At 39.4% G+C, this 25284-nt stretch overlaps 2 protein-coding genes across 5 annotated transcripts; both read right to left on the bottom strand.

Annotated features, from left to right (window-relative positions):
• Positions 1 to 930: 930 nt before the first annotated feature.
• Positions 931 to 12486, bottom strand: LOC148338472 (uncharacterized). Of its 3 annotated transcripts, XM_088294905.1 has the most exons (15): positions 12134 to 12486; positions 9433 to 9696; positions 9163 to 9216; positions 8951 to 9016; positions 7276 to 7539; positions 5649 to 5720; positions 5488 to 5524; positions 4662 to 4701; positions 4435 to 4529; positions 4024 to 4241; positions 3683 to 3945; positions 3467 to 3595; positions 2081 to 2210; positions 1918 to 1965; positions 931 to 1450 (listed from the first exon to the last, which is right to left on the bottom strand). In XM_088294905.1, exons 1-15 carry the CDS (start codon positions 12363 to 12365, stop codon positions 1149 to 1151), a joined length of 2214 nt encoding a protein of 737 aa, XP_088151031.1. In that variant the 5' UTR covers positions 12366 to 12486; the 3' UTR covers positions 931 to 1148. The 3 variants fall into 3 exon arrangements, with proteins under 3 accessions (XP_088151031.1, XP_088151033.1, XP_088151032.1); XM_088294906.1 differs by lacking the exons at positions 1918 to 1965; positions 2081 to 2210 and having other exon boundaries at positions 1214 to 1450; XM_088294907.1 differs by lacking the exons at positions 8951 to 9016; positions 9163 to 9216; positions 9433 to 9696.
• A 1320-nt stretch (positions 12487 to 13806) lies between these two features.
• Positions 13807 to 25284, bottom strand: LOC148338471 (cilia- and flagella-associated protein 100-like). Of its 2 annotated transcripts, none has more exons than XM_088294400.1 (15): positions 25195 to 25284; positions 17709 to 17780; positions 17516 to 17622; positions 17239 to 17446; positions 17086 to 17150; positions 16744 to 16907; positions 16496 to 16576; positions 16231 to 16412; positions 15730 to 15787; positions 15601 to 15646; positions 15370 to 15524; positions 15056 to 15185; positions 14772 to 14974; positions 14553 to 14646; positions 13807 to 13985 (listed from the first exon to the last, which is right to left on the bottom strand). In XM_088294400.1, the coding sequence occupies exons 3-15, from the start codon at positions 17606 to 17608 to the stop codon at positions 13857 to 13859; spliced, it is 1608 nt and encodes a 535-aa protein (XP_088150526.1). In that variant the 5' UTR covers positions 17609 to 17622; positions 17709 to 17780; positions 25195 to 25284; the 3' UTR covers positions 13807 to 13856. The 2 variants fall into 2 exon arrangements, with proteins under 2 accessions (XP_088150526.1, XP_088150524.1); XM_088294398.1 differs by lacking the exon at positions 25195 to 25284 and adding an exon at positions 17854 to 18231.

Genomic DNA, 25284 nt, shown 5'->3' with positions numbered 1-25284 from the left:
TTGCAGGTCTCATCTGCGCATGCGTGAGTCAAAACAATTCTGAATGGCGACCGAACAAATGAGCGTTCATTGAAATGTTGTATGATTGAACATGCCTGACTGTACACCTTAAAGCATAAAGACATTGTTTAACTCATTCACTGACATTGAAAAAGGTATACGAGCCAAAAAGAACATTCTTTATATCTGGGCTGACAGTGAATGAGTTAAAAGGCTTGTTAAACTTTGTCCAATCTTCACAATTGCTCGATATCAGAGGTTAAAACTAGATTTCTTTACCACGTTTATTTTGTCCACAGCTTGAAATTGAGGGAAGAGACAGGGGCTAAGTATGGCAACAAATTCAGAAACAGAACAACTTTCTGGTCACTGTCACGTTTTAAATGGGGAAATGTTTCCAGTAAACCGCCTTCAGATTGCTTCCCTCGCGTCACGTGCCCAAAATAACAGTCTTATTGCAGCGGCTTGTGTTTTGCTGGCAGTGTTTCATAGAAACGCATTACAAAACTAACGCTGTACAGAAACATTATGTTTCTCAACAACTAACCAATACAAATTACATGAAATCAGGGTGCGCTATTTTGAAATTTCTCATTTTGAAAAATCAAATGTGGCCCTTGTGCACAAACCTTTGCCCATACTAGTGTATGATTAAATTATAAGATGATGGAGGAGGGAAACATCTACAACAAGCAGGTAAGTGGCTCTTGAGGACCAGAGTTTGAGACCCTTTGGAGGAGATGTCAACTGTCGGTCGAATTATGCTAAAAGAGTTTGTCAGAGTTTGGAAAACTTTGTAAAATTAAAAAAAAAACTAACCATGAACCAGGAGACTTTATTATAAAATACAATGTTTTAGACCAAAGTACATATACTGAATGTATAAAAATAATATAATCTCATATATCAAAATATGAGTGAATCAATTTTTTTTGATTCAACCAAAATACAATGTCGATTCATCAGCATCTTTGAATTACAACCTCAATGCTGACATAATGTTGTTGAACCAATGCTGTTTGACCATAAGTCTTCAACTACAACAAACAAACAAAAATACAACCCCCCACCCAAATTACTATCTTTTCAGTCATTCAGTCACAGTCTAATCATGATGTGAAAAAACAAGGACTTGTTTCTAGCGATGCTCAAAATTTGCGAATTTTTAAATTCATATCGGGTGGCACAAAGGGCAGCCGCAGCAGGGCATGAAGTGTAGGGTCCCTGTTGTGCAAGTGAAAGATCATCCTTCTAGAAGCTTCGGGTCCTTTCATTCTCACCGTATTGATTAGTGCACGTGCTCTGTGTGAGGGGATCATGTTCCCCTGTTTTATTGCCTCTATCTCACCGTCATTCAGGCTTGTGCCCAAAAGGTCATCCAACAATTGGTTAATAACTTCCGCACTGACCCGTTCCACAAAGTCAGACCGAACTTGAAGAAGATCATCATCTGGAAGAATAGAAAAGGTAACTTAAAATGTCCCCTCATGAATCTTGTGTTTGTGTAGTAGTTAAACTGAGAGTCAAATTCCAACGACAATCGCTGTGTTCAGACTGCCGGCATATCTGATTGGAATCAGTATTCCTTCTCAAATATCATTTTTAGGACTGACTGTCCACACCATTTTTAGCAAGTTTCCAAATCCGATTTGGTCCTCTTCAGACTGGGCCACATCATTGACCCAACACTTTAACCTGTTAATTTTTTTTCAGTTGGCACAGACAGGCGAATAATAGTGGTGCACGCATGTTGATGAATGCGTTTCCTGCTTTTACTTTGGAGTGACATTCTTTACAGAGTAAAGTTAACTGTGGAAAGCTTAAAATAGCAAGGTATTGCCCCGTTAAATCATCTTATTTTGATAAATATTTTCATTGAAATCAATGCAAATGTAAGTGAAACTAAAAGATTCTCACCATATGCACTGAATTCAGGCACAAAGGCTCTGGCACTTGCAAAGTCAACTGAAAGTAAATAAATAGATAAATAAATAAATAATCTGATCACGGTCCACCATAATAATACGTTAATAATGTAGAGGGACGACTATGCTGCATTTAAAAAAAGATCAGCACGCACATTGTCGAATTTCACAACTCCACACCGTCCCAGCTGCATTTTCAAGTTTGAGAGTGAATGCATCCCCTGGTTGTTGAATGAACACCTCAAAGAAATTAGGGTCCCTACATTCATATTTGAACTTAAAATCCTGTGAAAGAAATACAAAAGAATTCCAATTAAAAAAAAAAAGTACAGCAACTACTCAAGTTTGTTATTTAATTAATCTATGCAGGCAGAACAGATTCTCATTTGCAATGACAACCTGGCACTTACATTGCTAAATAATACATTACATCAAAGCACATGAAGCATAAAAGGGTCTAAATAAGATAAAACAGGTGCAGCGATCATGTACAGTAGCTCTCACTAACCTTTTTAAATGATATCGGGATGAATGAGGTGACTCTCATTATTTGTTACATTGTTGCAGTCATTTGGTGAAGAAGATTGAAAAGAAGCTCGATCATAAATAGTACAGATATTGGGAACAAAGATGATTGTAATAGAGAGTATAGGTGGTGTAGCGTCATATGCATTCTGAGCAGGGACCAAAGATAAGGTCAGGTTTTGCCCGAGTGTTCTATAGATGAACACAGATCAGTAAAATTGTCTGTGTGAGTGAGGAGAAGGCCATTAAGCAGAACAGTTCACAAGGGTAAAAAGGAAAGGGAGCAACAGTGACAAAATGGAGGGCAGCAATGCTATATGACAGGGGTGGGCAAACTTTTTGATTGGCGGGCCACAATGGGTTCTAAAATTTGACAGAGGGGCCGGACCAGGAGCAGATGGATTGAGTGTTTTGGTAACCTCACCTCATCGGAGAAAAAAAATAAATTTAATTTAAATAAAAATGAACAAAATATATGTCTTTGACACACCTCATTATTTAGAAAATAAAACATGAACAAAGTTCAGTCATTTAATTTTTTTCAAGTTCGGTGGGCCAGATTAAAATGTTTAACGGGCCACATGTGGCCCCCGGGCCGTAGTTTGCCCACGCCTGGTATATGGTGTCAGGCATGTGAAGGACACTTTATGAAACCGACCTATGAGTACAATTAACTGTGTTCAGCTAATGCAGGTCTGGGCAAACTACGGCCTGGGGGTCACATGCGGCCCGTTAAACGTTTTAATCCGGCCCGCCAAACTTGGGAAAAATGAAAAGGAATAAACCTTGTTCATGTTTTATTTTCTAAATAATGAGGTGTGTAAAAAACATATATTTTGTTCTAATGCTTTTGTTCACTTTCATTTAAAATTAAATGTATATTTTGTTTCTCCGAGGAGGTGAGGTTACCAAAACGTTCCATCCATTTGCTCCTGGTCCGGCCACAAATTTTAGAACCCATTGTGGCCCGCCGTTTGCCCACCCCTGAGCTTAATATAAAGGCAGTTCAGCCGTACCTTTGGTATTATTGCAGCACCGTCAACATCAATTTTGAGGTTGAATTGGTCATCGATTTCCAAAGTCCCCTGGGGGTAAGGCTTCTCAATACTTTCATAGCCTTTCTTTTCTGCTTTCTTTTGTAGTTCCTGAGATGGAGAAACACACCACAGTCACAAAGACGCTTCATCATCGGTTGCCGCAGTCACACTTGTGCCATCAAAATGAATCATGACCTCTTCAAGAGCAGGGTCGCTCGGGATCAGATAAACATGCAGCGTCAGGAATGTTTTCATGGTCTTATATATGAGCACTTTGCACTCCAGAGACACTGGAAAACCAATCCAGTGCCATAAGCGGAGAATTACTCCTTTTGCCGAAAAAAATGGGTGTGGTAACTTGACGTGGGATGGTGTAACTTCGGACACTTTTTCCACAGCAATTCCGTTAGCATCGCAATGCAGAATTGCAAACTTGTCCAAAATAGGAGCATCAACAGCTGCACAAAAGAAAATGCACCACAGTTAATTTGTACACTGTTAAACATTGTTTTTTGAGTGCAGTCATTCTCTCTCACCTGTGCAGATCCAGTGTGGCAGATAGACCTCATCAAAGTTCCCATCAATAACTGTGATGTCCAGCAAGGGGCCCGCAGGCATGTACTGGAGGGCCTCGATTTTGTTCTTGTGCTGCCACCATTTTCCAAAGCAGTACTTAAATCTCAAGGGCGAATCCTTACATATCCAGCGCAGACCTGAGACACTGCACTCAAATTTACCCGGTACAGAGTTGAAGCTGTTGGGACACAAAATTATTATGGTGAACAAAATTAAGAAAATAACTAAAACTAACATGAAAAAAATGAGTGTTTCCTTCTCTATACATTTCAATTCCCATCATTCCGTGCCATTTTTTTTTACATTCAGAAGTAATAAATTCCATTGAAATAATTTGTTTGCGCATTGGGAGTACAGAAAATATGTTTCACCTGTACCAGGTAACATCACCAGCCCGGCTCACTAATGGCTTAAGTTTAGCCCATTCAAACTCGGCAAGTGGTGCAATTTCAGTGAACCACTTCGCCTGGAATGAAAGAATGAAACATGAAATTAAAATGTGATCATGTTATTTAGACTAGACTTCAATTTTCAAGGAATAAAATGTGGATTTCATTCGACAGGATGACAATCAACATTAGGTAGAGGATGTACTTACTGTGACAATTTCAAAGTGTTTATATCGTGGATCAGTTTCCCTGAAAGATGTTAAGAGTTTGGTTTTGTTATTTACAGAGACGCCCAGAGATGAAACAGTCCGTCCACGCTTCCCAAACGGACGCCCATTTTGGGGACAGCGAAAATATATAAATATATTTTTTAAAATGGACATACTACGCAAGGACAGGAGTGTGTTTTCTTCCGTCCCTTTATTTTCGCTAACCGGATAAGCACAGATGGACGACTGCTGCTTCCAAGACTCGGGATTCGGAAACCTATGTCGTTGGCCTCTCTCTCACTGCGACATGCACACGTATTTTAATTGTTTAAATTTTTTTTTTGGAGAGGGGTGTGGGGCAGGGGGTGAAAAGTAAAGACCGAAGCGCTTTAAAAAGGAGAACAAGATCCAAGATGGCCCATTTTTCACTAACAAACTCAGTTTATATCTTTTTTTGATCATTTTTCTTTTTTTTATCAATTCATTTTGGAGAAATTTGGAAATAAGTGACGATTTGATAAACGCCTACTTTTAATGAGGAATATGTTGTGTTAATCGGCGAAATGCCTCGGCGTGCTCACATTCTGACAAGCATCGTTTTGGGTGGCCGAAGCCCCCCCGCAAAAATTTTGCTTCTGGACCTCTCAGGCAGACTAAATGATTCAGAAGGAACACCATACTTCTGACATCAGGGTTCGAAAAGATAACTGTACTTTTTTCGATGGGATTCAGGACATGATTCACTTCAAGCTCATCCAACAGCCCAAATAAAACATTCTGTGTCATTAAGTCATACTCAATCATTGGACACTCTTGAAGTATTTACCAGTATAGGAGCTCTTTAAGATCCAACGGCTCGTCATCTGAAAAAAAAGGCAGGCAACAAAGTCACGAGGACATATTGTGCTCTCAGGTGAACTGCGTTCACCATAATCATGTCAAATACAAGCTCAGTTGAAGTCATTGAGTAACCAGAACAAGACTTACCGCTACTGGACCCGCTGCTGCCAATAAAGGCGTGGGTGATGCTGGTGACGCTGGCGGTGCTGGTGCCGGCTTCTAAAAACATGCGGTTACATATTTACAGATGTTCTTTTGATAGTTTTTATACACACTTATGATCTAATTCAAGTAACAGTACTTCTAAATGTATGAATACTAGTCGTAGTAGTACTAGTAGTCATAATCGTGGTAATACTGCATGTACAGTGGTGTAAATAATTGCAATATTTGCTAACGTTCCAAAAATTAACATCCAATTTATGTTTTCATTTATTGATTTAGGTATTAAGGTAGGAAAATCTGTCAAAATCATGAAAAAAAATAAAATAAAACTGGTCCAAGGTTTATTTTTCATTCGCGGATATTCATACTCCCATTTGCTTGTTATCCTGTACTCCCAATCCTATGATAGCATAGGAGGAGGTCCAGAGACGAACAGCTTGTCGTGAGGACAACAATCTACAGCTAAACACAAAAAAAAAAACCTAAGGAGATCGTCATTGACTTCAGGAGGAACAAGACTGAAGCGCCCCACCTCTACGTCAAAGGCGAGTGTGTGGAGAGGGTCCACGAGTTTAAATTCCTGGGTATACAGATTAATGATGACCTCTCCTGGACACACAACACCGCAGCAGTGATAAAAAAAACAAGTTCCAACAGCGTCTACACTTCCTGAGGGTCCTTGGGAAACACAACCTGGACAGCAAGCTGCTGCTGGCCTTCTACCACTCGTCCATCGAGAGCCCGCTGACGTACTGTGTCTCCACCTGGTACGGCAGCTGCACCGAGGCAGACAGAGTGAGGCTCCAGAGGATTATTGGCTGGCCTCTTCCGTCCCTGACGGACAAATACACCACCGGTGCCTCAGCAGAGCTCACAAGATCATCAAGGACAATATTCACTCAAGATCACTCTTGAACCTGTTGCCCTCTGGCAGGCAGAGCCATTTCCATACTGAACTCTCGCATGCAACTACCTTTGCCTTGTAGAACTGCAACATAATGTGGCACCCAGTACACTCTTTCAACACTCTTTGTGTTTGTTTTCATTTTTAATGATTATTTTATGATTTATATTTGCACTGGATAGAGGAAGCTCTCTAATCTTGTTGTACACTCAGTATAATGACAAGAAAGGGCATTCTGATTCTGATCAATTTGACTCCCTTCCTATGAGCTTCCCCAACTTCTACTTTGCACATATTTCATGATGGACTAGGCTACGCAATGACTACCACGGACGATGGCATTACTGTGTGTTCTTTTCCGGTCGGACGTGCCGACTTCGTGACAGTTGGTGACGACGACCGATGTCGGATTGGTGTGTAGAGGTCTAAATGGGGCAGTTTCAACTCACCTCAGACTTTAGAATGTCTGCGCTTTTGGTAAAACTTTTTTCTTGCCTTTTCACCTTTGTGGAGAACTAAATGAATCAGTGACTGATTGTCGTCTTATGTCAGGATATCTTGAATGTTTTGCATATCACAGGAACTCAAGATATGAATATGACACAAGTAAGATAATTAGTGTTTGAGTAGTTGTAATACCAGTAGTAATACTTCATGTACAGTGTGCTGTAAATAATTGCTCACTTCCAAAAAAAAATAACTTACGGGTTTTCAAAGGAAAAGGAAGCTTTTCCTTTAGGAAAAACAACATAGTCCAGCTTGCTTCTGGACCTTTGTGTAGGACCACCTCAACCAGACAATCTGCTTGTTCTCTCACATCAACGCTCTGCGACTTGATCTCTTCTATTTGGATGGGACTCAAGACTTGGGCCTTTAAAAGATCCTGCAATAGCTGATATAAAACAACAAATGACACCTGTGATATAAAGTCAGGTCTCAACCGTTTAAGGTCCATTTGTGGAGTGTCATCTGAAAAACAATGCAAACAGAAAAAGTCAGGTCAGATAGTTCAAATAGGGAGAACATGCAATCATCCTCAACTTCTCATTACCTAACTTAAATAAAATTATTGGAATGAATTTGTTGAAAAGAAAATGTTGACAATTTTCAAACTGTACATAGAGTTTTTGAGTTTTACAACAGTACTTACCGATGACCACATCTAGATTTTCATATAGGTAAAAATAGCGATAGGTTTTGGCCAAAACGTAGCGACCATTATGTGTCGGGTACGTCCAAATAATGAATTTGATCCCAATTATTCTCTATGTTCTCGTTCAAATCTTCCACTTATTTGCTCTTCATTTTTATTTTTTAAAATATATTACCTATTTTTTTCTTCTTGTCTTCAAACTCATCTAGCGGCGAGCGGCATATGCGTTTTGAACAACAAATGCACAAGGATCGAAGAGTACACTAATACAATTATTTTTCTTTGTTCCTTGTATTACTGCTTAACTTTGTTCCTTGTGTTGTTCATTGCAAAGAATGTTGCTTCACGCTAGTTTTCAATATTAATTTATTTGCATAATTTCTTAATATCTTATACCTTTATTGTTACACCATTCTCTGGCTCATTTGGTTAAAATTATTGATGTTGTTTTGTTCTTATGCAAATTTCACACAGGGAAAAACAATAGTAGTTTTTTTTTATTTATAGACTTTATTGTAAATAAATTAACATTTATTACCAAAAAGTGCAGAAGGTTTGGAGATAATTGAGGAGCTTTTGAGCATAGAGTAGCTCAAGGGGATAACTTGAGGTGAGGACTTGGATGAACAGGTGTATAAACACCGTATCTAGCTGGCCCAAACACCCAATGCAATAATTGTGCTTTTTTTAAATAATAATAATACTGTGGTGTCCTGTGTTTATGGGTTGCTTTTTGGAGCCTCTGTTTCTCTCTACAGGGCTTGGGCGGATCCCTCTGGTCACGCCCCTGCATCATTAGGCTCCAGATCCGGCGCACCAGCATCTCGTCACTCTCAATTAAACCATCAGATAAAAGCTCAGTGCAGCCAGGAGTCAGGTGCCAGATCATCCCACTTCAACAGTGGTACTCCGGCTCACACCCGCGTTTATCTGATCTCGCTCTACTTGAACGTCTGCCAAACTAACTGTCTTCCTTGGGTCTCTCGTGTGCTGTCTCCAAGCGTCCTGCCTGTCCGCCCAAGCCCTACGTCATCACCTTGGACCCCCTTACCTTCCTTCCTCTGGACCCCCAACTGTCAATACCTTCTCCACAATAAACCCCTCGTTCATGCTACTTCTGACTTTGCTTGCTCTTGGGTCCACTTTTCACCACTATGGTCTCTACGCGACTGTAACAAATACAGCATTTTAAAACAGCATGCTCACTAAATGGCAATTTCAACTCACCATTGAATTCTAAAGGATCAGGATCCATTCGGTGTTCATCAGACCCCGCCGTGCTTGCTGCTCCACCTTTGTGGAAAAGCAGATGAATAAAAGACTGTACTTGTTGTCTCGTGTCAGGATATGAACAGACAGTCGGGATGATGATGTACAGAGCAGTGTAAATAAATCACGTTTTAAAACTGCATGGTCGCTAAATGGCAATTTTTGCTCACCAAAGAAAGTGAATCGCCTTTCGGGCAACTTCTTCTTCCTGTTTGCTGCTAGACCTTTGTGGAGAAATAGATGAACCAAAGGCCGTACTTGTCACAAATCAGGATATCTTTTATCCCTTGCATGTTGCAGGAACTCAGGACGAGAACATGACACATTAGATAATTTGTGTTTGAGTAGTTGTAATAGTAATATTAGGAGTAATACTGCATGGACAGTGTAGTGTAAATAATTGCAATAATTTCTTACGGTACTTGCCAAAAATTACTTACAGCGTTTGAAAAGGGCAAAATCTCTTTGCTGTATGAAACGAAGCATTATCTTGCTTGCTTCTGGACCTTTGTGGAGGACCAGATCAATCAGAGATTCTGCTTGTTTTCTAGAGAGAGGGCTCTGAAACAATATCTCTCGTATTTGGCTGGAACTCAAGACATGAGTGTTTAAAAGATCATCAAAAAGCTTATGTAGAACTGAAAATGACACCTGTGATATAAAGTCAGGTCTCAACTGTATAAGGTCCATTTGTGGAGCGTCATCTGAAAAACAATGCAAACAGAAAATGTCAGGTCAGTTATTTGAGACAGGGAGAACATGTGATCATTCCCAATTTCTTATTACCGTATTTTCCGGACTATACAATTGAGTTCCGTTACAAATTTGCTCGTACAAGGGTGATCAAAGTTTGGAATTTTTCAGTTATTTCATTTGGTTATTTCATTTCTTTTGTTTTTTTGTTTTTAATTCAACTAGTCTCCGGATTATCAGGCACCCATGTATAAAAGCCGCATGCAACAACGCTTTCTTAAAAAAAACAAAAAAAAAACAATATATATGTCGCACCAGGCAATGAGCCGCAGTTTTCTATGTTGAAAAAAAAAATAGTTAACTGCATGCACACAACAATTTTATACTGTGAATGCACATAAAGGTACATAAACAGATTGTTAAAACAGTGTCTTTTAACACGCCAACAACTTTGCTGATTAAAACAGAACAGACCAGAGAGAAAAAAATCTAGATTTATTTTTCCGAACTATAGAGCGCCGCTAGTGGTGAAAGAAAAATTCACAGAAAAGCCGTACTGCTGTATTAGCCGCATGGTTCAAAATCTCGGAGAAAAGTAGAAATTAGCATAAATGCATACTAGTATTGGAATTAATTTGTTACAATTTCACAAAAGAAAATGTTTGGACGTTTCAAACTTTGTTGGAATTAAAATAATAACAATAATAAAAAACAAACATGGAATGAGCAAATCAAAGCTAGAAAAAAACTGTGAAATAATAGCTCACAACTAAACAATTACAAATGCAGTTTAAGTTGTATTCATTCAAACAATTACCGTAAAAATTTGATGAAGAAAAGTAAATTTTTAAACACTTTAGAACAATTAAATAAAACACGCATATTTGACTGCGCGCCATTGATGCGAAATGTCGTCAATCGGAAACTAAAACCAGTGGTTCTCAAATGGGGGAAGCCACCCCTGGGAGTACTTTAAGGAACTCCAGGGGGTACGAGAGATTTTAAATAAAATAAAAAAAATCTGCAAAAATTCTTTTGAAATAATTCTTGAATTAATTAAATGTTTCAGGAAGAAGACAGAAGATAGAAGTTCATAAAACAAATGTTCTGTTTAGTAGGTGATTCAATTTCATTGTTTTAAAAGCCCAGTTCTCCCCCATACAAAAATGGTTTGACCCAACTTGTCACATGCCTTCTCTTGTTACCTGAAGATGCAAATAATGGAGTTGCGGTTGAAGCATAAGCATTCCGAAAAAACTCAGGCACAAGTGCAAAAGAGGCCAAAGCACAGTCGGCAAAATTCCGATTGTATGTTGAAGATTACGTTTTATTTGGATTTATGCCCACAAGTTGCAGAGGTCTCATATGATCTAAAAGAGGACACTTTATGTTTCATATGGTAGCTCATCTAAAGTCAGTGAGAAAACAGAATACTAACAGTCACTGGGGCCACTGAGCCCACAGGGGCCGCTGGTTCTGCTAGTGCCACTGGTACCCACTTCTAAAAAATGAATTTCCAATTAACAGATGTTCTTAGGACTGTCCTACTGACTATGTGACTTCTTGTTTGTGTGGAGGCATATTTAACATTTGACTGCAGGTTTCTGCCTGAGAAGTTGTTTAAGTACAGCTTTGCCTAAAAACACGTTTGATGTGTCAGTCGTTATAGTTGTTAAAAGAATCTGAATCTGAATCAGAATGTCCTTTATTGTCATTGTACTGAGTCTACAATGAGATTGGAGCGCTCCCTTGTTATTATTTAATAAAGTAGCCTCAGATTTTAGAAGCACATGCTTTGTTTTCAAGTTATAGTATCGAATAGAGTACAGAGAATCATGGAAACGACTCCTGAAATGCTGGTATTGTCACAACCCTACTGAGATTTTGCCTTCTTTTAGGGGTTGTGTTCAAGGCACTGACAGAACATTAAAGATTACATGACTGCAAATCGTGAATTTCCTTGGTCAATCAAAAATAAAATCCATAGACTTTAGAATTACTACTATTAAATATATATGGTGGAAGAGCAGCGTAATGAAGAAGCGTCGCTGGTTTTATGTATTGATGACAAGCTGTTGGATGTGACGGCAAGTGGAGGAGTTCACCAGGCGAGGGCGCTAACGACTCGGGAAGCATGGACGGTATGCGAGGAAGTGATGAATAAAGAAGATGGTCTTTAACTGAGAAACTGAAGTGTGTTTATTTGTGGAAGCGCGTCAAAAACCCAAGAGCTGGATTTTTCGCTTTTTTTTAATGTCCTCTATTTGCAATGTCGCACCCCCTTTGACTTCAAAACCCATACGGAATACAGCCCAGCTGCGCCACTGGTGGCCGTGGAAAGTGAAAGCAAAGTTTCAGCCCTCACAATTTCCATTCGCACTTGTTGGAGTCTACCGTTACTTAAGAGCTATTCTAGAGAAAGCAAAAACATCAAAAATTAGTATTTACCGGAACTTTGTTTTCCCGCCAGATACCCAATCTCCTCGAGCGAAGCGTTTACAACGTTGTAAGCTTCATCTTTGCCCAGCGAGGAAGTCAAAACGCTCAGCAGTTCGTCTGTCGTGCTGTACGTCCCCTCCTGCAACGACCCTCGGATCACCAGTTGCTGACACAACCTCTGGAAGTCAGCAAGTGTCAATTCTGACAGCGTCTTCTTCAGTGTAGTCACGCTTGAACCCATCGTTTTTTTCACAAACGTCGTCAGGTCAAGCTGGCGTCTCCTCTAGAGACGGGAACTGTCTCCGAGAGCGAGAGCAAGTGAGTGAGTGATCTTTGAGAAGTTTGTTCGAGGGGCGGGCCATTTGCCGTCCATTCCGCGAACAGAGAGCGTTGCTATGGGCTGATATTTGTGCCACTAGAAACTGAATATTTGAATTGAAGACTGGATATTTGAATTAAAAACTGAATTATTGAATAACAACAATTGTATATGTATTGTTTATTTTAATCCGAATTTTCCATTTACAATTCATGTAATTCAATAATTCAGTTTTCAATTCAATAATTCAGTTTTTAATTCAACTATCCAGTCTTCAATTCAAATATTCAGTTTCTAGTGGCACAAATATCAGCCCATACGTTGCTGTTGGTTCTGACTGTCTTGAAGCCGACCTATGACTAATTGTGTTCAGATAATGCAGGTGTGGGCATACTACGGCCCGGGGGCCACATGCGGCCCATCAGACGTTTTAATCCGACCTGCTGAATTTGAAAAAAAATAAATGAATAAACCTTGTTAATGTTTTATTTTCTAAATACTGTTGTTTTTCAAATATATATATATATATATATATATATATATATGTATATGTATGTATGTATGTATGTACAGTGGAACCTCGGTTCTCGACCATAATCCGTTCCAGAACCCTGTTCGAAAAGCGAATTGTTCGAACACCGAAATCATTCCTTTGCTGCTTGCACTGACTTTCTTTGGAGGCATGATTAGGGGCTAAAAAAACTTCGTACACCTATATAAAATGCGAGAGCAAAACGCAGCACGTCCGCACGCGACTACAGTTGGTCATAAAGAGAGAAAGAGAGCGATCTACACCCGTACGCCGCTCAGCATCCCACCCTCGCGTACGCACTCACGCGTCATACCGGCGTTCGAACTCCGATGTTTGTTCGAACTGCGAAGCAAGAATTTCTCTTTTTTTTTGTTCGAACTCCGATTTGTTCCACCTCAGAGTCGTTCGAGAACCGAGGTTCCACTGTATATATATATATATATAGTTGTAATGCTTTTGTTCACTTTAATTTAAAATGTAATATATATTTTTTTCTCCGATGAGGTGAGGTTACCAAAACACTCCATCCATCTGCTCCTGGACCGCCCCCTCTGTCAAATTTTAGAACCCATTGTGGCTCGCCAATCAAAAACTTTGCCCACCCCTGTCCTTGCCCATTTGGTTCAAATGTGGTCAAAAGGTTATTCGAAATGAGTGCAATGTGAAGTACCAAGTGATCCCAGCAGATGGCGCACTTTATGGTTGAGGTTAGTAATTGGGTTTCAGTCAGGTGATAGTTTGACGTGATATTATACACGTTCACACACGTGCACACACGCTCACACAATAATGAGACTTGAATACTGTGTTGCAAGCTGCATGTATTTTTATTAATGTGTTTTTTCTTGTCAAATCAGGCATTGCAGTTCCAGTATGCCTCTTTACTCAATGCCTAAAGATGTGAAGAAGTAATCATTAAAGCCATCATCAGTAGTTGGAGCATGTTCCACTTTTTTTACTTTGACTTTCTGAGCAGTAGGAATGCACCTGGGCATTAGTTTACGTCCACTCTGAAAGAGAAATAGATGGAGCTATTTTTTTTTAGTTAAATATATCTATATATACATTTTCCTGCTAATCAAACTTGGCTTCCACTGACCAACCAATCAGCAGATGGAAATATGCCGATGTTGTAGCAGGATATACAATTTGAAATCTAATTGGTTGAAGAAAGTTCCAATCAACCAGAACCGCTGATTCTGAAGGCCCTGGGCAGATTTTATTGACGTGGTCGCACACAAATGTTTAATGCATATAATACTGACATATACGCATGTGAGTGCAGGTATTATTTTGTCCACATGGGCTTGCCATGCTCACATTCTAAACTTTAGTATGTGCTTGCTTTTAAAAAACGGGCCTGTCCTGTTCAATGTGAATGTGAGCGAGTTAAGTTATAAAGTTGGCTGGCTGTTAAGTTGCTAATGCGTTATCCACTGTGTGTGGCGAGTGATGACGTCCGTGAAGTCAATCGGAAAGTCGGCTCACAATAATTCCATGCAATCAATACATGTTCAATATAAGGTATAACGAGTGAAAAAGAAAACAAATCATTTAGAAAAATAGAAACGACTCACCGTATTCTTGGCATCAGATAGGGACCTCTCCAAATACCGCTTCATCCGTTCTATCTGTTTCTCTCTTTGCAATCTCAACTTTTCTTCACGTTGCCTCAGTGAAAAAGAATTGAAAACAAACATGATTGTGCGTAATGTCATGTCATTCAAGTCAGTACATTGATAAGTTGACTTCAATTTCAATGGTATTGCCGTAGATCACCGTTAGTAAAGACGCACCTGGTCCTCCTCTCACTGTCCTTAATCTTTTGCATCGTTTCCAAACTTTCCTTGGGGATGTCCTCAAGGCAGTGCATCAATGAAGACATGCGCTTCTCAATGCTGGCCAGCTTCTCCAAGGTGCTATGGCTGCTCAACCTGTCATCCGCACAGCACCTGTACACATCCGAGACCTTCTCCCCAAGCGCCTTCATCATGTCATCCTGCGTTCAAGCGGGGGAGAAGCGTGAAATAAAATCATACTTTCAGTAAAATGTGGTGAAACCGGCTTTGCGTTTCTCCACCTCATCTTCTGTGTTCAGCAAGACATGGAGCTGAACCTTCTTTTTCAGCTTCCAGGCTCTTGTTTTCTCTTCCTCAATTCGCCTGTTCATCTCATCTATTTGCTGGGTCAGAAGTTCCTCCTCCTTTTTGCTTAAGCGGGGACATAATTGCGGGAAATTGACTTTTCAATATGACAACAAATAGTTGGATATTTTGGTGAGCGTCACCCAGCAAGCGTGAAATGAAATTGGGAATGACATCTCCTTTAAGATACCGATTGATAAGGACGCAATGGGAAGATTTCTAGACCAAAAACAAGATAGCGAGTGCTTACGTCCGCTTCCCGACTTCCTCCATGGATAGTTTGAGCTCCTCCAGTGTTTCCTCAGCCCTTGTAGAGTTCTTGATCAAGGACAAGTTCTGCTCAGTGAGCTCTGTCATTAGCTCAATAAGTTGCTTGGGATCCGTGAAATACAACTCTGGATCATCCTGCGGGGGGATGCAACATTGCAAGTCAGTAAACTAAGCCAGAGTGAATTAAAAAAAAAAATGTCCAAAAAGTCACCTCAAACTCCGAACTGCTGTCATGTGGTTCATGTGCTTTCATGGCCCTAAAATGTAAGAAAATATTTAGGAAATGATGATAAATAATGAAAATCACAAATATTTAATACATCCTGTGTGAAGTAAAGACCTGACGCTCGCTGAATCGGTCTGTCCCGGCTGGGCACCCGCTGTCTTGCTGTCCGGTTCTGTGTGTACAATAATAACACAGAAAACAAAACAAAAAAAAAATCAATAATCATGTTCTTGTTTATTGTACTTTGCTCGCATAGTTTATAGCAGAGGTGTCAAACATATGGCCCGCGGGCTGGATATGGCCCGCAAATGGGTTTAATCCGGCCCCCTCACATGCAGATTTGGTAAAGTTTCTGCAAAACAACCAGACAAGCCTTATAACTGTACAAATGAACCAACCAGCCAAGATTGTCTTTGTCACTCGCGTCAGGAGCAGTGCCCCGAACCTCTCAGTGAGAAAGCCAAAGAGAAGAGTAGCAATAATCTGCGTAAAATTGGCACCAATTGTTTTATGTTATCGATCATGATTTTACTGGTCCGGCCCACTTGGTCATAAATTTCCCTCCATGTGAGTTTGACACCCCTGGTTTAGAGCGTCTTGTAAAATACTCCTTACCTTGCTTGAATGTTGAGTCCTCGAGCTCCTCGTGCTGCTCATCGTCAATGTTTGGATGGACTTGGACTTTGTTGAGAAGCTTTGCCCTGTGGGCCTCCTGCCACTCTGGAGGAGACAACTTAAAGAGAAGCTCCCCGTATCTTTTGTACTCCTGGAGGATTTCTTCACAGTTGGCAACTTCACTAATCAGAGAAGATTTAGATTGATTTCAATCCAATTATACGCAGATTACCGCAGTCGCAGCGAGTTATTTGGACAGTGGCACCTTCTTATTGTTGATATTTCAGAAGTCAACTTCTGGATCTGTGCAGTTTTTTCCTGTTTGGACTTGGCCTCTTGTTCAAAACTGATAACAGAAACAACCACGGGTGATTTAAGAACAGCACTCCTCCAGATATATAGTCAAATTCAGTTCAGCTGTAAAAATTCGAGTGCATTTTAGGTTCATCGTGCACTTTGACCTCAGAACCAAATAACCTTTTGAAAGAAGTATATTTCTATATTGTTCTTTACAATGTTTGGGCCTCCAAAGACTTCTTCTCATTGTCCCTCAGGAACGCTGCAAAGCGCTGATTGTCCTCCTCAATGGTCCTCTCCAACTCCTCCAGCTGTCTCTCCTCTTTTGCGATGGCCTTGTCCATCTTGCAAATCTCTGACCTCTTTGTCATCACCGATATCTGAGGAAGAGAGGTAGAGGGATTGTCACAGGGGGGGGGCAGTGAGAGAATCTTCATTTCAAATGTACAAATCATTCAGAAATATTTATTCCGGTCAGTCAGCTGATTGACTTTTTTTATCGATGAGGTCACTACAGCAAGGTGGCAAACTGTAAGTGTTATTCCTGGATTTATTTACCTCCAACACGGCCTTCTGACGCTCCAGAGTGATTAAGTCATGTTTGCGTTCTCTCACTATGTTTTCTAGGAATAAATGGGACACATTGGATGTATTAAAATGTTACTTGTGAATTTGTTGAAAAGCTCTCGTTTCTAATCACTTTCCTCTTACTTTGTTTCAGTAAAGCAGTCTTCAACCCACGTCTTGTCGGTGTTTGTACTTGAAGTGTCGGCTTCCTTTTGGATTGCTTTAGCATCTTTACTTTGTCTTTTTCCTGATCCTCTTCTTCCTCCTCCTTCAGCTGCTTGAAAAGTGCTTTTCTCTGCTCCGCCAGCATTCGAGCAGCGTAATTTGGGCGAGCCAGGGAGTTGCCGATTTCCTGAACATTGACGACAAATTCAATAACTGCTAGGGAAGATTGCATTTGTATACACAAACGGACACACACCATTTCTCGATGATCTTTTTCGACTAAACTTTGTTGAAGAATGCTTTTCTCGTCCGGTGAATTTAAATGACTCTGAGGGGTCTCCGCCCTCATCTTTCTCCTAACATCTACAAAACACAGTGGCGAAAATATGTTAACCAACATTTTTTATAATTTTTTTTCTGCGTGTACCACGTGACACACGTTACTGTACCTGCTTTTCTTGATTTGGTGACGCTGTTCTGTTTTGATACCAAACTGTCAGACGAAATCCGTGGAAATTCTCCTGTTGAAAAAAAAAATGTAGTAATGACTGTTTGTTCTTAAATTAATATTATTCACATATGTCCAATACTTACTGGAATGTGGCGACAACATGTCGAATCTAGTGAGGATAAACTGTATCAAATATTTTCATACAAGTATCTTTCCTCCTTAGTTCGACAGATAAAAATGTATGATAAGGCAAATAGACTATTTCATCTACCCATTAAATGACTGCAGAATAAGGCCATTGTATTCAGTACTCGAGATTGCATTTAGATTACGCTACACGTTAACGTTCTATCACACGTCACAACGCTCACACTGCTGAACACAATCTCACAACATTGCTTCAAAACGAATAAAAAAAAATTATAGAAAGACGCCGAAGAAATTCCTTAACTTTTCCAACAAGAGAAGAATAATGAAAAAATCGGCAATTCGAAAACAGGGAACGCTTCGAGCGGCTTCTGTGTACGGTTGTCATGGTAACCGTCTCGAGGGATTTACTGTTAAAATTCAATTCACTGGCCTCACGGGTAAACAAAACCTCAGATGTTTATGTTTTTAAATACGCTTTAATTCACATGTTTTCATTCTTTAGTCATTCTTACTGGAAAAATAAGACATCTGAAATGAAAATCTAGCAGATTCCTGCGTGGCAGTCAGAATAAGTAACCGCTAGGTGGCGGGAAGGACTCGTAAACGAATTCATCTGGCTATGGACCAGAGGAATTAGATTTTTTTTTCAAATATCTTTATTGTGTACGTAACTTTTACATTTCCTTTATTAATGAATGGCAGTCATGGTATAAAGAATAAATATCGTTTTGTTTCAATAATATGATCACTATTCCAGATTTTGTCTGCATGGTCCTCTGAATTGCAATTTTGGATATTGTGCATGAGTGTGTATACTTAGAACCCAACAGCGTCCTGTTCCTCCCACGCATCCACACATGACCCTGCACATCTCAGCTGAAAAAAAAAAGTAGCCCACACACTACGCTCGCTTGTAGGAAATCCCATGTTAAAATAGCGCAAACTCACAGGGGGCTCAGTTGGCTCTCAAAAGGTCATGTTGCGTAAGGAGACAAGAACTGTGATGTTCACATTTGAAGGAAGGCGTCTTATATTGAGTTTAATGGAATATCAAGCATTATCTTTAACAACAATAAGTGGTATAGAAATATTGATGGATGAGTGGATGGATGGAAATATTGCATAAATTGTCAAATACACAGAAGAAGCCACTCACGGACAAACATTTTGTGAGTTCCCCACACACAGCGCATTTCTTCAATTTCTTTTTTCCACTTAATGTATGTAATGCAAAGGTTTCTCTAAAAAAACTGCTGCAAAAGTGTTTCCGATTGACAGTTGTATTTGCTGAGCTTTTGCCATGGCAGGTAACAGTGAACCACGAGCTTGCTTCAAATTATATATATATATATATATATATATATATATATATTCTTGTTGATGTGACAGCCATTTAAAATCAAAGTGTTTCTTGTTCAGCATCAAATGTCGTCTCGCACTCATTCCGTCACTTGGCCTGATTGCATTGAGGGCTGTGTGACCTCACAATGAGGAGGAGGACGAGGAGGAGGAAGAAGGGGATTTGACATGCAGTATAATTTTTAGCTTTTAAGATATCCTTAGTTTCTTGTGTCAGAGAATATGATCCGAAAAACCACCTCCACCACAGCTTCATTTTTTTTCTTGCAATCCTTTTGTCAAGCCTGTGAATAATAATTAATCACCATAATACTCCATAAAATGATGCCTGGCAAAGCTTTGAAATGTAATGAATAAGCACAATTGATTATAATTGGTAGCTTACACTCATATACCATTTAATTGAATTAATTACTTCACTGAGTTGGGAATTGGAACGACTACTAAATATAGGTTGCTCAGAAGCTAATTCCTGGTAACACTGAAAAACAATTTACTGGAAGCAAATTCAATTGTCAGACAATTACCAAAGAAACTCAGATTTGAATCCCACCAACATGGTAATAACAGAACTTGTAAAATCGAAGTGCTTTAATTCAAAAGTCCAACTAATGTTATGTAACAACTGCCCACTAAGAAAGTAGTGATAATGCACCGTTTATAGCTGTCAGATCCAGCAATTTAAAGGATTTTAAATGCAAATAAGAATTTTGTGATAGCAATTATTTCGCATTTGTGAGTTCCATGCAAACAATTGATTATGGACTTACATAACAGCTGCAAAATATGAATCAAGTGACAGTTTATATCGAAATACAATGCCAGACATGGATAGAGACAAAAGAAAGCAACGTTTTTGACTCATCTACGAGAGGGAGTGCTGCGCCGATGTGGGAGTGGTCACAGCCAACTTCAGTCTTGGACAATTAAAACGGCTCCTTTCATAGCCCTTAAATGCGCCATGCTTGAAACCAGTCAAGAGATGGCGGAAGCACATCTGAATCACTTGGCGACCAACCACGACCCCGATCCCTTACCGTGCGCTGGTCTGAGAGGTTTAGTTTGACATTCTCCCGCCAAATTGTCACTTTGCAATGTAAATCTCAAATGACATTCCCTTCGCTGTGGTGGCCAGCAGAGCTGGGTGGAGAGCGGTATATGATCACGTCTTGAGGTGTCATTGGTGCTATATTTCGGCTACAGAAGTGGTAAAGGCGTCAACACGATATAAACTAGTGGTGACTCATGTGTTGTGCTGTGGTCCTTGACTTAATTTCTCGGCTCTCCCCTGTTTCATGGCTCAGCACCCCCAGAGTGACCACTAATGACCGATAAAACCCAACTTCCTCATGAGTTCCATCTTGCAAAACACACTAAGAATGGCTCCTAAATGCAAACCCAGAGCTCTGAAGTATTGAGACGGAAAGATGGAAAGAGGCAAAGAGGGCTGCAAACAAAGTCCTCATAAGTGTCCACAATGCAATAAAGTATACACAAAATATCCGTGTGCAATGATCAGAACCAGAAACCGCTTACGTAGATGTATTTGGACAATGACATTGTTTTTATGATTTTGCCTCGATATATGTACCAGTTCACTGGATTAGAAATAAAACAAATGTGTGTCACATTGCAGTCGTTGTTTTGACTGCATCAGGATTAATCATTTTCCAGACCTGATGATGCTGCCCCACCATGCGTTTGTGTAGAATTCACTGAGTTGTAAAACCCTAATCGATCAGCCTTGGTGCTTTCTTTACTTATGTTGCTATTTTGCTTCACATTAGCACACCTAAACCGTCCATGTTAGCATTTGACCAATCCTAGCAAATGGCGATGAAATATGAAAAATGGATCTTTGTTTCTCAGATTGCTATCTTAAAATATGTTACAAATAGTACTGGAATATAGGGCAAGGTGTATAATTGGAATTGAGCAACCTTAATGTTCTTATTACTTAGGCTAAGCTACTATTTAGCTATATGTTGGCATGTTAGCATTTGGCACATTTTCACGTTTTATATATATATATATATATATATATATATATATATATATATATATATATATAATCCCTATGGATTTGGCCTAGCGCTTTTCTTACTCACTTGGCATTCTTGCAATATGTTGGCAAATCAAATGTTAGCAAGCTAGCATTATCACTGAATTAAAACGAATTGTCATTACAAATAGTACCTAAATACAAAGAACCAGATGTAAAATGTTCAACTTTCCGACTTAGCTTCTTTGTTACTCTGGCTGGCTTTTTTGTTGTATGTGAGCATGCCTCATGCGGGTATGGTAGTATCTTATTCATTCTTATTACGGTAAATCAAGTCAAAAATGTTCTTGACAATAATATATTCTATGAGCCCCCACTCGTCTAAACACGGCATTCTGATTTATATTGCATTTGTGGAATATGAATTAAACATGAAGATGTACCTGTTTTTATCCACCGCAGGAGGCAGCCATTTTGTCACTTGCACTTGCTCGGCTCACCTGTTTTCGGGGTTTGGTCATGTGACGTTCACAAATTGAGCCGGTTGCCATCGTGTTAATATCCTACCTGTTAGGGTGTTAGTGTCAGCTTTGTTTTTTGATTTTTAAAGCCTCCCATTCTATTTTTTCTATCAATTAATTCTACAGCATTTCATTTCAACATCAGCTCTTCAGCGTTCACACATAGTTTCTACAAAAATTGCATTTTGCTGGTAGTATCAATAAAAGCTCACTTAGCCATGAGCAAGGAAGTCAAAGCTAAAGTAAACTTTTCCATTTAATTCTCTATTTGAAATGTGAACATGCCCTTCAGTCAGTGACAGACTGCTGCATGTTATGACGGTTCCGTTTGTGTGGCTTTCATCCAAACAGAAATAATTCTCACGTAGTTAAAAAATGTTTTGAACCGACAGATGCTAGCTTATCTTGATGGGAGAAAATGTTGGGCAAGTGGGTGACAATTAAAACATTTAAGTGGAGAAATTAGTCTGATGGGAAATATTCACCGGTCCAACAGTTGTTTATTTATTGATTTATTTTGACCGTTTTGCCTGTTCAGGATTCATCTTGACACTTTGGGCGAGGCGGGTTACCACGGACTGGTTGCTAGTCTGTGGGTCTTATACTAAACAGATTCTTTACCCATAAAGTTAAAAAATCTTTAAAGGAGGAGTTGATTTCCCCATATTATCAACGTTAATTGCCATTGAGACTGCATTAACTTGGGATTCACATCTTCGACTAAACGTCTAATGATGAAGGATAATGAGTTCTTTCACCTTGACCTATAAATTTACGTCATTTAAACCCACTAATCCGCCTAAATCCAGAATCACTAACTGCAAGCGCCTCGTTGTTTTGACAACTCTTTGATATTTGTTTTTCAATATAAAAAGATAGTTTGATGTTGACAATGTGCCGTTAAATTGAGGACCTCAGGGGGTACTATCATCTATGCCAATTTAACAGCTTCTGAATTCAGTATTCACGTTACCATGGCAACTTATATTCCTTGTAATGTTGACAAAGCATGGTTTGGAGGAAACTTTTTTAACGTATCAAACAAAATCATCAGTTCAATTGAATACCATTTTTGATTCACAAGCATCTTGCGCTCAAAGTACTCTTTTTGAAAGAGGACTTTGACTGCCTCAAGATGTAAAAATAGATTAGGTTTTAATCAGATGACAATTGCAAGCAAGGCCTTATTGCTTCAAGTGCTTCACCACTCAAGGGACACAAAAAAAAAAAAAAGGCGATTTGGGTTAGATTCTTTCCAGTTGCCGTTTTACTCCCCTGAGAGTTTGTCTCATTTCTTTTTGCCACTTTCTGCCAGTGAAGCAGCACACGTAACCTGGAAGTACAACACTGACTTGAGTTAAAAAGGAAGATATTCTGAAATTTTTTATTCGTTACACGATGTATGCGTTTGCGTTTTAGTTAACTCATTTTCCAAAAACAGATCCAATGCTGAGGCAAATACTGTATGTCATCGGTGTCAAAACTATGGCCCGCGGGCCAAATTTGGGCCACAGTGTAATTATATTTGGCCCGCGAGGCTATACCGTTTCACATTCTATATGATAAAAGTAACATTCAAAATGATAATAGTAATTTTCAAAACTAAACATTGTATTGCATTTATAAATCCACTAAATATAAATAACAATAAAAATTTTCAATAAAAAAAAAAAAAATCAGCATTTATATATTTTTTTAAAAATTGAATGCTGGCCCGCGGCTTTGTTCAAGTTTTACTTTTCGACCCACTGTGTATTTGAGTTTGAAACTCCCTGCTGTATGTCATTATATGATGAGAAGATACATTATACATTCACACTTTGTGCTTCAGAGGCTGCCCGCTAAGTGGAATGTGAAATGGAAAGCCCACCTGGTAATGTATTTATAATGGGTACACAACTAGTTTAGTGGCTAATGCTCCAAGATCATAATGACATTATCGTCATGATGCATCCAGATAGAGATCATATTTACCGTCACGGCTTGTGCACAAAAAGCGACCTTTACTGCGAATGCAGTGAAAATGTGACTGTTAAAATGTTTTTGAGCGCTGCCAGTGACTGCTGTATTGCCAAATGTAATCAGACAGTGAATGTTCCAAATAGTGTCCAACAATTTTGCAGTATATCAGACTTTGACCTGACAAGTGACAACTTATTTTCTCATAGCTATAGAAGGAAGTGTAGTCATGATTCATTAGCGCCTTGAAAACACAAATGTCTTTGGGGAAAACATGTCTGCTCATGAACAACATAATTGGGACAACTCAAGAACTCAGGGAAGGGCTGAAGCTTGTGGGCTCACACACAAACTAGCAAAGCTGTCATTTGCACACACGTGCACATTCACGCACAGGCACACCCAGATGAAATGAGGCCTGTCGGAGCAAATGGATAACGAATAGATGTTTTGGCTGCAGGAGGGAAAAAAAGTTACAAAACTGAAAAAACATATTTTTCAAGAGACATAAAGTAAAAAAAAAAACAACACTCTAGTTAAAAAATGACGGAATTCCACCTAAGTAACAATCTGGCCTATATCGCATTGTTCGAAATTTGGCCATTGGTCCTCTCTTGAGAAGCTCCTCTGAGAGATAAACACTATTTTAAGGGTGCCTATTTATACAGGACCGCCTCAATGGAGAGGTGAAACCAAGTGAGAACTTCCCAGCAATCAGGGCAGGAAACTGAGAGCTTCATGAAGCCAAATTACATTTCCATGATGAGACAAGTAAAGTTATCCCCAGCAACATCGCAACACGATTCAATCAATACAACATTCTCTGCTTTGTAAAGTGTGAAAGTGAAGGGAACACTATGCATAATTATTCATAAATAAGGAATGAAATAAATACATTGAAATATATACACACACACCCGCTTGTATATCATTTTTGGGTTTTTTTTGTTTAGTTTTTTTTCCCTGCGGCTTATGTACAGGTGCACCTTATAGTTAGGATAAAACGGTATTTTATGCCACCAGATATAATACAATATAATTAGTTGATTTTTTCATTTGTTCAGACAACCGGCGGTTCTTTTTTCCCTCCACTAGTTTCGATGTGCAACTGCCGTCCCGAAAAAGACGGGGCGGTCGAAACTTGTAGAGGTAAAAACGAACCTCAGTTTGTCTGAACAAATGAAAAAAAAAATCAAGTAATTAACATAAAGAAGAAAAGAAGAATTTTGTGACTCTATGTAATATAATTTATAGAACAAACACGAACGAAACAAAAAAAAGTGTTCATTAGCCTGATTTGATGATCTGAGTTTTATAAACCCCCCCCCCCCCCCCCCCCGCCCACCTTGTTTGTTGGGCTCTCTTATGGTGAGGTAAAGTCTTCCCTCCAGGCTACTGCTGCTAAATTGCTGCAAGCTACACCGGCCTGTTTTCTGTTTCTATTCAAACATCTGCTAAGGTGTAAATGGCATTAAAAAGGGAACTTTCATCACCATGTTTCTGTCGCAACTGTCATGGCTCAGCAAAACAGATCAGTGAAGTCTTGAGGCTGCATCTGCTGCTGCTGGAGGGGGTCTACTCTG

The sequence above is a fragment of the Idiotropiscis lumnitzeri genome, chromosome 4 (assembly GCF_059441095.1).
Source record: "Idiotropiscis lumnitzeri isolate Australia: NSW breed Sydney's pygmy pipehorse chromosome 4, RoL_Ilum_1.0, whole genome shotgun sequence".
Taxonomy (NCBI): domain Eukaryota; kingdom Metazoa; phylum Chordata; class Actinopteri; order Syngnathiformes; family Syngnathidae; genus Idiotropiscis; species Idiotropiscis lumnitzeri.
Note: the sequence above shows the minus strand (reverse complement) of the source record. Positions and strands in the feature narration are given on the sequence as shown.